The 15,003-nt window shown below is 35.0% G+C and overlaps 1 protein-coding gene across 7 annotated transcripts in view; it reads right to left on the bottom strand.

The window, feature by feature from the left end:
- The window catches only part of DCAF6 (DDB1 and CUL4 associated factor 6), a 168,834-nt gene that overhangs the window by 31,770 nt on the left and 122,061 nt on the right, over positions 1-15,003 (bottom strand). For 3 of the 7 annotated variants that reach the window (XM_007172465.3, XM_007172468.3, XM_007172470.3), the window contains 4 exons: positions 12,788-12,903; positions 11,387-11,473; positions 10,825-11,152; positions 5,730-5,771 (listed from right to left, as the gene is read on the bottom strand). In XM_007172465.3, coding sequence (XP_007172527.1) covers positions 5,730-5,771; positions 10,825-11,152; positions 11,387-11,473; positions 12,788-12,903 — 573 coding nt within the window. The remainder of the gene's footprint in view (positions 1-5,729; positions 5,772-10,824; positions 11,153-11,386; positions 11,474-12,787; positions 12,904-15,003) is intronic. The other 4 variants (XM_007172466.3, XM_007172469.3, XM_007172471.3 and 1 more) reach the window with 2 other exon arrangements.

The following is a 15,003-nucleotide window of genomic DNA, read 5'->3' as shown; positions in this document are numbered from 1 at the left end:
GTCTGTTGCTAAACCTTTGATGATGACATAATGCTTCAGGTGATCTCCAATGTCTATGATCTTGATAACATATGGACTTTAGACAAAAAGTACCTTAGAGTTTTCCCTCCTACCCCTCCTTCCTTGTTACTCAAATGTGACCTTAATAGGTTTCTAATCTGTGCACTTTCCCTCCAATGTGAGACGCTACACCCAGCAAAAGTCCTTCATGATACTGAAGGACAAAAAGCTAAAACTAGAAAACCTGACTCTTGATCAGCAATGCTTTCAGAGAAAGGTCTTGATCAAAAGGGGGAAATGTTAAAAATTAAAACACAGAAATTTGAATTAAATACAGTTGGGAGTTTGGAAGGGGGAGATCTCATGTCCTGCGACCACAGCAGAGCCCAATAGGAAGAAGGGAGACATCTCTTCTTTCCTGAAAAAGACTCAGCCAATGAAAAGTCATACTCTTTATTTACCATAGCCCTCTCACCTTCCTTTTCCTCTCTATGAAAGCATTATCCTTCCCTTGCGGGAGTGGGGTGGGGGAGGGGGAGACACCTGTGTGTAGCTCATCATGGTTGCAGACTCCAAACTGCAATTCTCTGACTGATCCCAAATAAACGCATCTTTGCTAGAGAAATATCTAGCAGTTTATTTGTTTCAGGTCAACACTGGAAACAACCTAAATGCCTATTAACAGGAAAAAGGATAAATTATGGTATAGTCGTACAATAACTTATAATACAGCAGTAAAGCTGATTGAGCAACAGCTGTACATAACAGTATGGATCAATCTTAGTAACATATTGTTGACTGGAAAAAAAGATAGCAAGTCCCATTTATAGTGAGATATCCTTTTTATAAAGTTCAAAAGTGGGTAAAATAAATTAAATAATACATTGTTTTTGCATTTATGTCTGGTAATTATCTGGTAATTCTTTGTTTTTTAAAGCAACGCACGATACACATCACATTCAGGAGAATGATTACCACTGGTATAGTGGGCAGGGGGACAGAATGGGGAGGAGTATAGGTAGATCTAAGGTACTAGCAGTTTTCTAGTTCTTGGGTTGGGTGGCGGGTTCATGGGTATTTATTACATTAATAAATAATAAAGAAAATGAGCTAACCATGAATCAACAATGACAGTGTGTCACAAACCAAGAATTGTAAAAATACAATTCTCCCTTTCCTCAGATTAGGCCCTTAATAATCCCATTGACTATGCAAGGTTCTATCACTGCAATTACTGTGTTGTAATTATTTATGCGTGTCTGTGTACCTCACTGAACCGACAGCTCAGAGAGGATGTGTCTTCATTATCCTTATATCACCAGCATCCACCACGGTGTCTGATTCATATAGTTTATTGAATTAACTAATCAATACAAAACTGATTATCCAGGAATTTCAAAGTAAAAACATCTCAACGTATTAGCTATTATTTTATTTTGAAAATAGCATTTAATAGATGGGAAAAAAAGACAGTGAATCTGAAGGAAGTACATTTGACCTAAGAAAATAAAACCTAGATTCCTGACTTTACATTTTGATCCTTTTCTCTTCCCTGAGTCTTTATATTTTATTTTTAATACTTCATATTCTAGACAATTCTGTTTCTACAATGGTCAGCAAAATTTCTTAAGATGTCTCCAAGCTCAAATTAGAAAGTTACATCAATCAGAAAGAGTCTATAAGCCTTATTTTTTAAAAAAAGATATTAAACTGGCACATTTAGTAGTTAAAAAAACAACTAGGCCAAACTACAAAAAGACATTCTTAAATAGCACTAAAAATATAAAGTGAATTACTTTGCCTATTGTTTTCAACATGGTAAAAAAATCCTTTTATAAAACATATTTACATATAGCTAGAGTTGGAAATTCCCTGGCGGTCCAGTGCTTAGGACTCTGCGCCTCCAGTGCAGGGGGCATGTGTTCCATCCCTGGTCAAGGAACTAAGATCCCCCACGCCAGGTGGTGTGGCCAAAAAACAACGATAACAAAACATATAGCTACAGTGGTAAAATTAATCAATACTATTGATATTATTAAAATAGCTTGTAAAAGAACAAAATATTAGGGTAGAAAAAGATGGCTTAATCAAAGAGTAAATCCTTCCATCTTTAAGTAAGTTGAGTTTGCAGACTTCCCTGGTGGCACAGTGGTTAAGAATCTGCCTGCCAATGCAATGGACACGGGTTCAAGCCCTGGTCCGGGAAGATCCCACATGTCGCGGAGCAACTGATCTCATGCACCACAGCTACTGACTGAGGCTGCGCTCTAGAGCCCAGGAGCCACAACTACTGAGCCTGCGTGCCACAGCTACTGAAGCCCACATGCCTAGAGTCCATGCTCCGCAACAAAGAGAAGCCACTGCAGCGAGAAGCCCGCACACCGCAAAGAAGAGCGGCCCCCGCTCCCCGCAACTAGAGAAAAGCCCACGCGCAGCAACTAAGACCCAACGCAGCCAAAAAATAAATAAATAAATAAAAATAAGTTGAGTTTGCATTTATTTACAAAACTTGAGATTGACTTTTTCCAGTCAAAGATCAAAATATTAGGTTTTTATAAGCATACGGATGCTATTCCCAATCCCTACCTCTTCCCCTGCCCCCTGCAACAGGAGAGTTTCTGTAATAAATATTTCTCTATTTTCAGAACAGCTATAAGACTTTGGGACGAGAACCAAGTTGCTATGGTATGTGTTAAAGAAACACTCCCTAGGCAAAAGATGTTAGAACAAAAGAATAAGTTAAATTCTACTTACTTATGCCTCACTGAATACGCTCATTTTAACTCTAGATACCAGTATACGAAGTTCAATTCTCTTAATTTATACTATATATACATTTTTCTCATATTAACTTAGTGGTTTTTAGAAAGAAAACCTCATTGACTTGAGTCTCCAAATTTAGAGTTTGTGATTATTCCGAGTTAAGCTCAAATTTACCTTTAAATTATCAATAAAAAAAAAGTTTGTTGTCCAAATGAATCTATGAATAGAAATTTAGAAAAGATATGTTATTGGTGTTTCTAAAAATAATACTTTTCAGTTCTTTAAAGCACTTGTTTATAGTAAAAGCCATGTTAGTGTTACTAAGTCATCTACTGTCACCAACAAGGTCTCTGGATTGGAATTTCAGTCATTTCAACACATACCTTTTACAAGTCTCTGAAATAAGAGAGGTGGATGAGTTGCTACAGAATCTTGCTGTTTCTAGTCCTTTTGTGTCTGGGTGGTGGTGGGGGGGCAGATTGTATTCTTTGCCTCAAAATGTGTTAGTAAATAAAAATAAAGGATAGCAGGCCTGATGCTGCTACCTCTAAAGAGAACTTGACCTTTGTAATGTTTCCTCCATTGTTCTGCCTGTCTGAGACACTGAACCCTGATGCACCTGCTTGCCTAGACCGTCTGTACAAATAATGTGATTCATGGTGAACACCTACTTTCCTTCAGGGTCTGGAATGTAGGGGGTTGTGGCTGGGTGCAGAGGGTGCCTATATGATCAGCCCCAATAGACTGCTGGATTTCGAGTCTTAATTAAGCAGTCTTCTCTGGGCAGAAACACTACACAAGTGTTAACTGCATTTTATCACTGGAAGAATGAGCACATTGTATGGACCACAATGGGTGGGAGAATGTTAGAAGTTTATGATTGGATTCTTCCAAATTCCATCTGATGTGTTTTTCCCTTGTCATAATAAACTATAGCCATGATTACAAGTGACTCTTAGTTCTGTGAGTCTTTCTAGCAAGTCATCAAATGTGTGGGAATGTTGTCAGACTCCTAAAAAAGTAATTCATAGCTTTTCATTCATTTCAAATTTTAGGAAGCAGAGGAAGAAGACAATAAGCCAGATTATCTAAGGAAATATGAATAAAAATTTAGTTAGCTATAGTTTTAGATAAAAAGGTGTCTTCTCTGTCAACTTTTATTTATGTATTCATGTATGTAGTATGCTGGCCTTAAAGGTGCTTGCATCTTACATAGGGAAACATATACACACATACGTACAATAAAGTGTTACAGGTAGCGTAACAGATACATATAAAGGCACACAGAAGGTATGTTCAGTCCTACTTGGGATTATGCAATGTATAGCCAGGAAAAATTTCAAAAAAGAGCAGCTTAAAGATGCATGTTGAGGGGACTTCCCTGGTGGTCCAGTGGTTAAGAATCCGCCTTCCAATGCAGGGGACACGGGTTGGATCCCTGGTCGGGGAACCAAGATCCCAAATGCCACGGGGCAACTAAAGCCTGCATGCCGCAACTAGAGAGCCTGCACGCCACAACTACTGAGCCCGCATGCTCTGCAGCCCACACGCCACAACTAGAGGGAAGCCCATGTGCCGCAACTAAGACCCGACGCAGCCAAAAATCAATCAATCAATAAATATTAAAAAAAAAAAAAAAGATGCATGTTGAAAGTTGAGGTGGCCAAAATGATGATGATGGTGATGGTAATAGGAGGTCATTTCAGTTAGAGGGCACAGAGTAAGATATGGAGGCATAAGGTGTATTCAGAGACACTCCGAATATGGCTGATGTAGAGAATATGAGCAATTCTTGGCAACAGCCATAACACAGAATGCCTTCCACTTCAACGTTTTAGCTTTTCTATAACTCATTTAGAGCGACATGGTACTTTTAGGTTGCAATCTTCACTGTAAAAGTAGAAATTGGCTTTGAGTGCTTAGGATGCAGGGTATAAATCAGAAAATCAAAAAGCCCTGAAACAAATTCCATTCTACTATTATTTAATTAGAAAGTGATAATTACCAACAGACTAATTTACAAAAAGTTACTCCAAATATATCTTAATGTTAAAAAAGTCTATAAACACCAGCACAAAGCAAAAGCAATTTTGAGATGTTTATATGAGAATCCTTGTGAGAATGGGATGTAACCAGGGATTTCTATGTAGCTACAATATTTTTGGCTTATTTCATCATTTCTGTATTCCCCATGAGGAACTCTACTAATTTTACATTTCTGATTGTTGCTATATATTATGTTTTATATTCCACTTTGTTTTAGAAACATGATAAATAACAGACATGTGCCACTAGAATTAGGTACAAGGTCGATTTTGTCAGTAACCCAGGTTTTGGGTAAATGAATAATGGAACTGAGGTTCACTTTCAAGTTACATTTAAAAATGTATCCCCTTGTTAGTCTTCAAATTACAGAAGTGTTTGAGAGTTATGTATCACTTGACGTGTGATACCAAGTTACTAACAAATTTATGAGAAAATTGCTTTCTTTAAAAAAACCAGAATCTTAAACCTATGCACAGAATTAGACTCAAGTCCATTTTCTGTTACTGATCTCAAGGAAAAGGAGTATTTTTGAATAATACCAAAAAGTTGCTAATTGTTACCTCCAATCAAGTTTCAGAAAAACATAAGTTGCATTCTTCAACAAAACAGTCAAAGCAAGTAACTAATATTTAAAATACATCATTTCAGATTATAGTTACTTTATCATATGACACACTTGAAGTGAACATCAATTATATCTGCACACAGGAAATTTCTTTTCATTCTATTCCCATGCAGTGCATGCAGCTAAATATAGTTTGTGAAAAGCAACCCGCTTTATAATACTTAGCACATAGAGTTCAGTTAAGTTCAAAGAAGTATTAACTGTTAATAGGAAAGGTGGTTAGCTGTGGAAAAAGAGGACCTGGCAAATTCATCATAAAGAAAAAGTAAAATAATGAAGGAACATACTGAATTACCTCATTATTCTATCACCTATTGTTGTTCCTCTGATATTAAATCTAGTGAAGGGAACACAATAACTAAAGTCACTCACAAAGACTTCAAAGAACCAAATATTTAAAGCATTAAGGCCACCACTTTCATCATTAATCATTTAAATCTAAAATACTTTTGTTTCCCTTTGTAACTTAGGGTATTATGTGAGAATATGTCATTCAACTAAATGTGTATGAGGAAATTAAGGAAACAGAGACACTCACTGAAGATAGATTAGAAGGAAGACATTGCACTTAATCCCTTTTATCTTTTAAAAAAGTTAGAACCTAACCCTGTTAGGTTCAGATTCATATTATCAATACCCTCCACTGGAACACACTAGCTCCCCAGGGCTGAGCTGCCCTTTGGGAACTAAATAATTAAGCCCTGAGCTGACTCATCTGTCCTAACCATAAGACCGTATAACCAGCAAAGAATAACAGAGCTTTTAACTCCCTAGGAGTTCAGTTCTTTCTCTGTGATTACTTTTCCTCTGCAATTTTAATAAAGAATAAACTTGAATCACTAAAAATACTGAAAGAGTGATTATAATGATGACTAAATAGATGATAGCAAATTTACAGTACGCAAAGAATTTTGGCTTTAAAAATGAAGGCCATGTTCCATAGAGTCCAGAGTAGGTAAATGGAACCAAATTTCTATGCAAATAAATATTTTTTTAAAAAGTAACAGGCAATATAGGGTTAATATCTTTAATCTTTACATAAAAAAATCTTTACAGCATCTTAATTGAGTCTATTAACTAAAAACTATTCAAGACTATGTGAGAACTTCTTCAGGAAGCTTACTTAGATACTTGTCCTTTTTTAGAGAGCAAAAAACCTCTTGGGTTTGGCAAGAGGAAGAGCTATCAGCCAGGCCATCATTCCGTTTACTAGAAGATGGATTTGGCGCTGTGAAAACAGTTTACATGAAGACCATCTAAATAATAAACCTGACCACTTTCCTTTCATTCCAAGGGCACCTGTTTATGTTTCTAAATCCAATATATAAAATCACTAAGAGAAACACATACTACTTTCATTTATTGCTTTTTTTATACCATATTAGAAAGTATATGTTTGATTAATTATTTCTTTCTTCAATTTAGTTTCCATTTAATGTTCTGTGTTCCTGCTGTAGACAAAGTTAAAGGGGCCCAAACGTGGTGATTCACAGATTTCACTGTTTTAAAGTTTGGTTACCTGTCAATAGAGGCATTCTGCCATACACTATAGCTTGGTTTCTCTCTATAAGACTTATTCGCTATAAAGCAGGAATCAGCGAACTATGGCTCTTGGGGCAAATCTGGCCAGCTGCCTGTTATTGTAATGGCCCATAGGAGAATAACAGTTTTTACATTTGTAAATGGTTACATTTTTTAAATGATTATAGAAGTGCCTACATAACTGCCTCCATTTTGCCTCTTGGCCCACAAAGCCTAAAATATTTATTATCTGGCTTTTTAGGAAAAAGTCTGTTGACCTCTGCTATAGAGAGTCCCAGTTATATTTATACCGAGACTAGCTACAGTTAATGAGCAGAGCATTCCATTTTAAAATACCGACGTTAGTTGTTAAGGCCTTTATTTTCTAAGACATTTCCTTCTCATGCTTGTTCTCGGCTCAAAAATGAAAACCTGGGTCATATTTATTTAACCAAATTATAAGAATGCAAATCTTTATTAAACAATCATAACTTTGTGTTGCGAAGAACTGTTTTGATATTTTTATTAAATGTGTTGAAAATGGCTTCGCTATAAACTTCTTAGGTTTCATTTAAAAAATTAAATGTGTGGCAAAAAAATTATGAGATCCACTATGTAATTCTTCATACAAATTACAGTACAGATCTAAGTATATACTCTTTTACCATTTTCAATTTTGGAAACATCTCTAGCCTAACCAAACTAACCTTGACTGGGTTTCTTAATGACCTTTAAGACATGCATCCTTTTAGTTGGGCATTTCATCCAAGTGTGAAATGTTTCCTTAGATTCTAAGAACCAAGTGGTATTTTTACAGTAGAGCTTTGAAATTCTTTGTCCCTTTGGAAGTAGAAATTCTCAAAATTCATATGCCTATTTATAAGCTGGTAAATTATTCTTTTCATGTTCTGAAGAAGCAAAATTTCTTAAACTTTCTCTCTTTAGAATAAAAGTCAACATACCCATTCCTCCAAATTTAGAAGTAAGATAAATGGGCAGTTTTCTGAAGGATGAACAGCCCTTAGAAAGGTACAGAAATGAAAAGTACATTTTATATAGGTAGTTCAAGATTTAATCAAGATGGTGCTCAGGAAGTTAGGGACTATCAAATTATTTAGAGAAAAGTCAGGAGGAAGATTTTCCACCATTTACAAATTTTTGGTAAATCGCTAGGAAAGAATAATGTAAATTTCAAAGGAAAACTGATGTAACTGCGAAACAGTCACTATAATCACTTTAGCACTACCTCAGTATGCACAACTTTGTGTGTGTATATACACACATATATACATATATAATATTGTATTTATTTCATATATTTATTAAAACTGTTTTCCATGTTCTTATACATGGCTTGTGTATCTGTCTTCTCTTTTCAGTAAATTAACTTTCCCAATGGGAAGAATTTTATTATTCTTCTGTTACTACTACTATGTCCTATAGAATAAAACAAAATAATATATAGGACAAACTAAGGTTAAATACCTAAACTGAGTGTACAGAATATTAAATAATATTTAGTTTAAAAAACAAAAAAAGCAGGGAAGCAAATGTAGACCCAGAGGTGGTTTCAAATCTGGACCTAACCATGAGAGCATGAATTCAAGAGTACGTGCGTGAAGTGGGGGCACTTCCAGGTTGCTGTCCCTGATCACCTCTCCTCTAAAAGAGTCTGCTAGTCTAGTTCAGCACCTGGGTTTCTTGGGTCAGTGAAGCTATCAGGTGCCAATTTTGTGGCAGATCCAAACCTCAGGAGAATCCCTAAATCATATAAATCATCTAAGTATTATGAAAATGATAAGTAAGTGATAACACTCTATAGAAAGATACTATCATTTCTAGTCAGATAACCAAAATAAGGACAGTATGCTGCAAGACATTTTGCATTCTCTAGGACCCACTCTCCCCACAAATCCTCCTTTCTCATTCATGTTACACTACTGTGTAAAAAAAAAAAAAAAAATCTTCTTAGGTCTAGAACATACAAAATCCCTGCTTAGCACCTCAGTTTCCTCAGCTATAAAGCAGGCTAGGTAAAAGTGTTAAATAATTAGCCTAAAAAGAAGATGCTAAATAATTATGATTTTTTGAAAGTGTCTAATATTTACCAAAAATATATGATTTCTTATTTAAACAAACAGACCTGGTAAGTGACATGGTGCATTTTACTAGAAGTTGATACTTAAATTTTATTTTCCATTATGACCGTGGTATCACTTTAAGCTATGTAAGTACAGAAAAAAACCAAGGACATATGTTTGCTTACATAATTAGAAAGCCATAAATTTACGAACTTAAAATAATTATAGACTCTAGCTCTCCACCCGGGGTTTCAGAAACCATCAACTTGATTTTCAAATTGTGCTATGCTTGCCAACCTTATCTGCATACATCAAGCGGTAATAATATTGTAAGGGGCTCCCTCTGGGTATGCAAAGAAATGAAACTAAGTTTTACTTGTCTAAAATATATACTAAGAATTTGAAGACTAATGTGTGGCAGGTAAACAGAAGATGTCTGATTAATCTCTAAATACAAACATAAGCAAAGATTACTTCCTCTACATTTAAAAACAGGGTCATTGAAAAGTAAACACGTTGACCAAATATGACTAAAGGAAGATACATATCTATCTTCATAGTTAAGAAAAGGCAGTTTCACTGAACTGCAAGCTACAATGTTCAGGAATTTTGCTTGTCCTCTGTTAGTCTTTATCCCTGTAGCCATTCTTATTGTAATTGCTTTTAAAGTATAAGTAGCTACACAGAATAATCTTGGTTGTTTAATACACCTGTCATTTATTCAGTGCTTTCAATTTGAGACAAGTCCTTGGACTGATTGATTTTTTTCTAAATTTTGACAACAATTCTAGACGATCATAACCCCATTTTATAGATAAGGAAACTGAACCTTAAAGAGACATTAAGTAATTTGAATGATGAAGCAGCTAGTAAATGGTAAAACCAGAATATAAGTCATTATGCTCTTAATCATTATATAACATTGCCATTCTTTAATGGGAAATTAATCTTTTCACTTGACAGAAATGTCAGAATATTTTATAAATAGCAGAACACTGAGCATAAAAATATGTGATATGGGTTCTTCATGCTTGTGTAAGCTAAGATTTTAAAGATAAAATTTTATTCTCTGGGAGAAGACAGAGCTTACAATGAGACATGATGGCACTGATTATAGAAATAGTTTTAGAAAAGTATGGAATGCAATATACTTTAAAAGATTTACTTTCTCTACTAAAAAAATAAAATATATCCTTATGAACACATAATATGAAAACTGGAAAAAGTATATGAACATATTAGCAATTTAATTCTTTACTGTAGTTATAATATTTGTTACTTGGTGTGATTTTTCATTTTTGAAATTGAGCTACTAAGTTTAGTAGAAGTCAGAGAAAACATACTGTTCTCAAAAAGAGAACTTTATCACACTACCTTAATCCAGGGTCAAGAGAAAAGCAGAAAAACTGAACATTAAAAAAACCCCAAAACTGATAAAAGGCCAGGATGTCTACAGGGCAATCTGACAACTAAATATAACCCTAACTTCATAAATAACCTGTTGGTCATTCTCAACATTCTTTTCTCTTGATCTGTAAATTGAGGACCAAGCCTTAGTGCTGAAGATACAGAGCAATGAGACATTTTATTCTCCTCTTAGTGCACAGTTTGCTCAAAGAATGTAATATATGAAATCATTTATAATTTAGAAAATTCTATGAGTTTATATGACTGAGACACCCTTAGAGGATGTAACTGTCAAAAATGGAGACACTCCTTTATGTGACTTCAAACAAAGGCTTGTGAATTATACTCTTTATAGTTCATGTTAATTAAAAATTTACCAACCTATCACCAGGTCCTGCTCGATACCTCGCACCTGGGATCAGCACTGGGTCGTCATCACTGTCATCTGTGTCCTGGAGAGCAGAGTCCCTGGCCAATGTTTCCTCGTGAGCCAAAGGCCCAATGGCTTCTGTTTGTGATGGAGGTTCGGGATTGCCGGTACTCTGACTGGTAGCACTTTCAGTGCTAGTTTGATCTGAAGTTCCTGGTTCCTTGCCTTTTTCAGACAAAGTGGATTCTTCTGGAACCCCACAAGGGCTATCAAGATTGAAGTCATTCCTTTCTCCTGAACTGGAATCCAATGGCTCAAAAGTAAACTTATCTGATTGTGCTGTCAGAAAATAAGTAGTAACAATTGGTCATGCTGGCAACACTAATTATTTAATCTAACTTCGGAGCTGACACAGACAATTTCTAATATAAAGTCTAATCCCTCTATATGAAGGACAAAATTCCACAACACATCTATTTGGAAATGGTCTCTAACTCTGGAGAGACTAATACAGATTCAGGCTTCTTATTTTCCTATATGAAGGAATTATCTAAAAAGAACAAGACAACTCACCTGTATCTATACTGTTCTGAACTGTGCTTTCTGCAGACGTACCTTCCTGAAGTGTTGTCACATCCTCTGATGATTCTTCAGGAGCTTCTGGGAATTAAACCAAATTATCATTAAATCCTAGTTTTTTTTTAGAAAAATAAACACCAATTTAATACTCCAGCTTTCCTATATATAAGTAGTTCTTAACCCTTTTTGGGTCGTAGAAACTTTTGACACTCAGATAAAACCTCGCCCTGCCAGTGTAATGCAAATACTATGCATGTACCCACAAAACTGTAAAACGCTATCAGGAAGAGATGCGCAATTCTGCCCACTGCCTCTTCCTAAAGCCTGTGTGTGGACCTTCATGAACTCTATGTGAAGAATCTCTGCTTTAGATTATCCCTCACAACTGACATTCCTCAATCTTGCTTTTTTTTCCTCTAAACTTCAGAGAATCTAAACTTAAAACTGAGTATTTTTCTTCCCTTTTGTCATGCATCTGGTCTAATTTGAACTATCATGAACAAACAGTAAAGTTAGCCCCACCATAAATTCTGTTTGGCCATTGAAAATACTTATTTCTAGATTTAATTCCAAGACCCATGAAGGATCAGTCTTTTTTTTGTTCCTAATTGGACATTTGCTTACCAGACAGTCATCTTATACATATTTTGTTCTTGTTAGCTCTGTTATACTGAGGTATGTATTCATTTAATGAAAAGCAATTCATTTATTCCTTCATTTATCAAGTATGTACTGAAAATCTACTCTGTCCTAGGCTACCCTAACCCCTAAATTTCATTTGATGATCACATAAAGATATTCTAGGGAAGGGTGCTAAAAACATACTCTAGAGAGGCCCGCGCACCGCGATGAAGAGTGGCCCCCACTTGCCGCAACTGGAGAAAGCCCTCGCACAGAAACGAGGACCCAGCACAGCCAAAAATAAATAAATTAATTAAAAAAAAAAAAAAAACATACTCTAAATGGCACCTCTTGTATGAAGCAGGATTTACTCATAACCTGTTTACATTTTATCCCTTTCTTCCCTCCATAAACCACCTACACTCTTTGAAAAAATCATGATAGGTACTCTGTATTTCACTGCTAGGTATAAAAATGGTAAAGATAATTCAAACCAACATTTGTATCTAACATACTGTCAGTACGATGACCATCTATCTTGGCCACTGTGTCCACAGAGGGGAACTGTGATTTACTGTGATGCCCCATCTTAAATGCTTAAGGTCCTTACCTTTTGCATTTGCTATTTGTTTATCAACAGCAGTAACTGGACTATGACGGCAAAAGGAATTGATTAAAAACAAGAAACAAAACTGTAGCACTGAGGTATCAGAAAAATAGGTAAACATCCAACACTGGGTTTTGTCATGCCAAAAAACAAAATTAACACCTTACTTGCTTCATTCTCGCCTTCTAATGGCTGCGTGGAGCTCTGTGGGACCAAGGATTCCTCCTGATCCTCAGATTTGCAGTGGCTCCCATTTCCTCTAGAACTTGAGGCAGTACTGCTCCTACCATCAAGACAAGATAAGTGATCCCACCAAGAAGTTAATAAACATGAACTTTTAGGATAATTTTTATATTTTACAACTAGAGAAGTTGATCAAAAAACTTGACTACAAATAAAATACAGGATTTATTATTTTAATAGTACTTGAAAAACATCACTTTAAAAAGTCTAGGTGATTATTCTAATCCACTTTAATATTTAAAAAGAGATTTAAAAATATGAAAGGACCGCTTCTTCACTGGTTTGATGCTTCTACGACCTGATATATATTTTTACAAGTCTCTCTATTGAATTTTAACTTAATTATATAATCTCTCTTCTTGTTCTCACTACAGATGGTTCACCACATTCAAATTCTTAATGATTTTACAGATTGTGATCATAGGCCCTTTTAGACTTTGTTGTTCTAGGCTACTTTTAAATTAATACTTGAAAAGAGGCCTGGAAATTTCTTGGTCTTTGAACTGCCCTCTGGACCACTGGACCACTGCCAGTTCTAGATTGTTGTTCAAATATGGCAAGTGATTGAGCACCATGGTTTTGTACAAGGATAATGTTTTCTGTTTTAGTTTTAATACCTACCTGATGATGATCCTAATTCTGTTAGAATTTTTAGCTAGAGCAGAATACCAGACCAATTTAAATAAATAATTTTCAATGAACATTCTGTGACAAATCATGACATATGTGTAAGAAGGGGATTGAGTGGGAAGGAAAATACAGGAAAATGTATAACAATCTGACTAAGATTAAAATTAAATTCACAGAAATGCAACAATTTCTTAAATTTAGTATAGATGTGAACAAGAAAAAGAAACCCAACAGCTACAGTAACTTAAAAAACGTTAATTATAGACAAACAGCAGTGACTCAATAAACAATGCAAATTATCATGGAACTTTTGTCAAAATTTTATAAAAACCTTTTTAGGCTAATTGCAGAAGTCAATTTGATTTTTTTAAAAGGGCATCCATATATAATATAGTTTTAAGAAAAATGTATATCTACATGGGTATATGAGCAGAGAAAAATGTCAGAAAGGATATTCACCAATGTTAAATGTCATCTCAGTAGGATTACTGTAAGTGATTTTTTTTCAATTTCTCTCTAGATTCTGATTTTTTCGCAATGAACATGTATTTCTTTTTAGCCAGAAAGAAATGCATAGCAATTTTGGTAAAGAGAAGCCAATGTGATATACAAATCTTTTTTTTTTTTCCATTGAGAAAGCTATGATACAGGCTTAAATAAAATGCTCAGTATAGAATAGTTATGATAATTAAAATATTATGGCATTGATGTAGGAATACAGAGCCATTAGTGGAAAAGACAAAGTAATCAAGTAAATACATTTAGCATGTGTTAATATGGCATTTTAAATCACAGATAAATGACTAGATTGCTCAGTAAATGGTACTGGGACAAAGGAAAAGCCATGTAGAAAAATTGAGCTATAAGCTCTACATCATACTTTATGGTAAAATAAATTGTAAGAGGATTAAACATATTTTTGATATAAAATCACAGAACTATAAGAGGAAAACAAGAAGAAACTTTTCCCCTAATCCTGGGAAGGACAAGGAGTATTAGCTCACAGGCTGAAACCATAAAGCGAAACTACCATAAGTAAACTGAAAGACAAACAACAAACTGGGAAAAATATCTGCAACAAATGAAAGACAAATGATATTATCCTCACTTAATTCTATAATATATAGCTCTCATAAATCAATAAGAAAAAGATAAACACCACAGTAAAAAACTGGGCAAAGGATCTGAAAGGCAATTTATTAAAGATGACAATTGTAGCTAACAATTATTTAAAGCCTATCACGTGCTAGTCAACGTGCTAAGTGCTATGTACTTTTTCTGCATGTTCTCATTAAATCTTCCCAACAAAGTCTGAAGTAGGTTCTATTAAATATGCCCTTTTTCAGATGAGAAAACTGATATTTAGAGAGGTTCAACAGCTAGTCAGGTTCAGAGCCCAAGCTCTTGGTCAGTGTGCTCTATTGCCTTATCTGGATCAAAGAAACTAAAATAAAAGCAAGACACCGTGCTGGCATAGATGAAAAAGACTGCATACTCTTTTGAAATTTTT

The sequence above is a fragment of the Balaenoptera acutorostrata genome, chromosome 1 (genome assembly GCF_949987535.1).
Source record: "Balaenoptera acutorostrata chromosome 1, mBalAcu1.1, whole genome shotgun sequence".
NCBI lineage: Eukaryota > Metazoa > Chordata > Mammalia > Artiodactyla > Balaenopteridae > Balaenoptera > Balaenoptera acutorostrata.
Note: the sequence above shows the minus strand (reverse complement) of the source record. Positions and strands in the feature narration are given on the sequence as shown.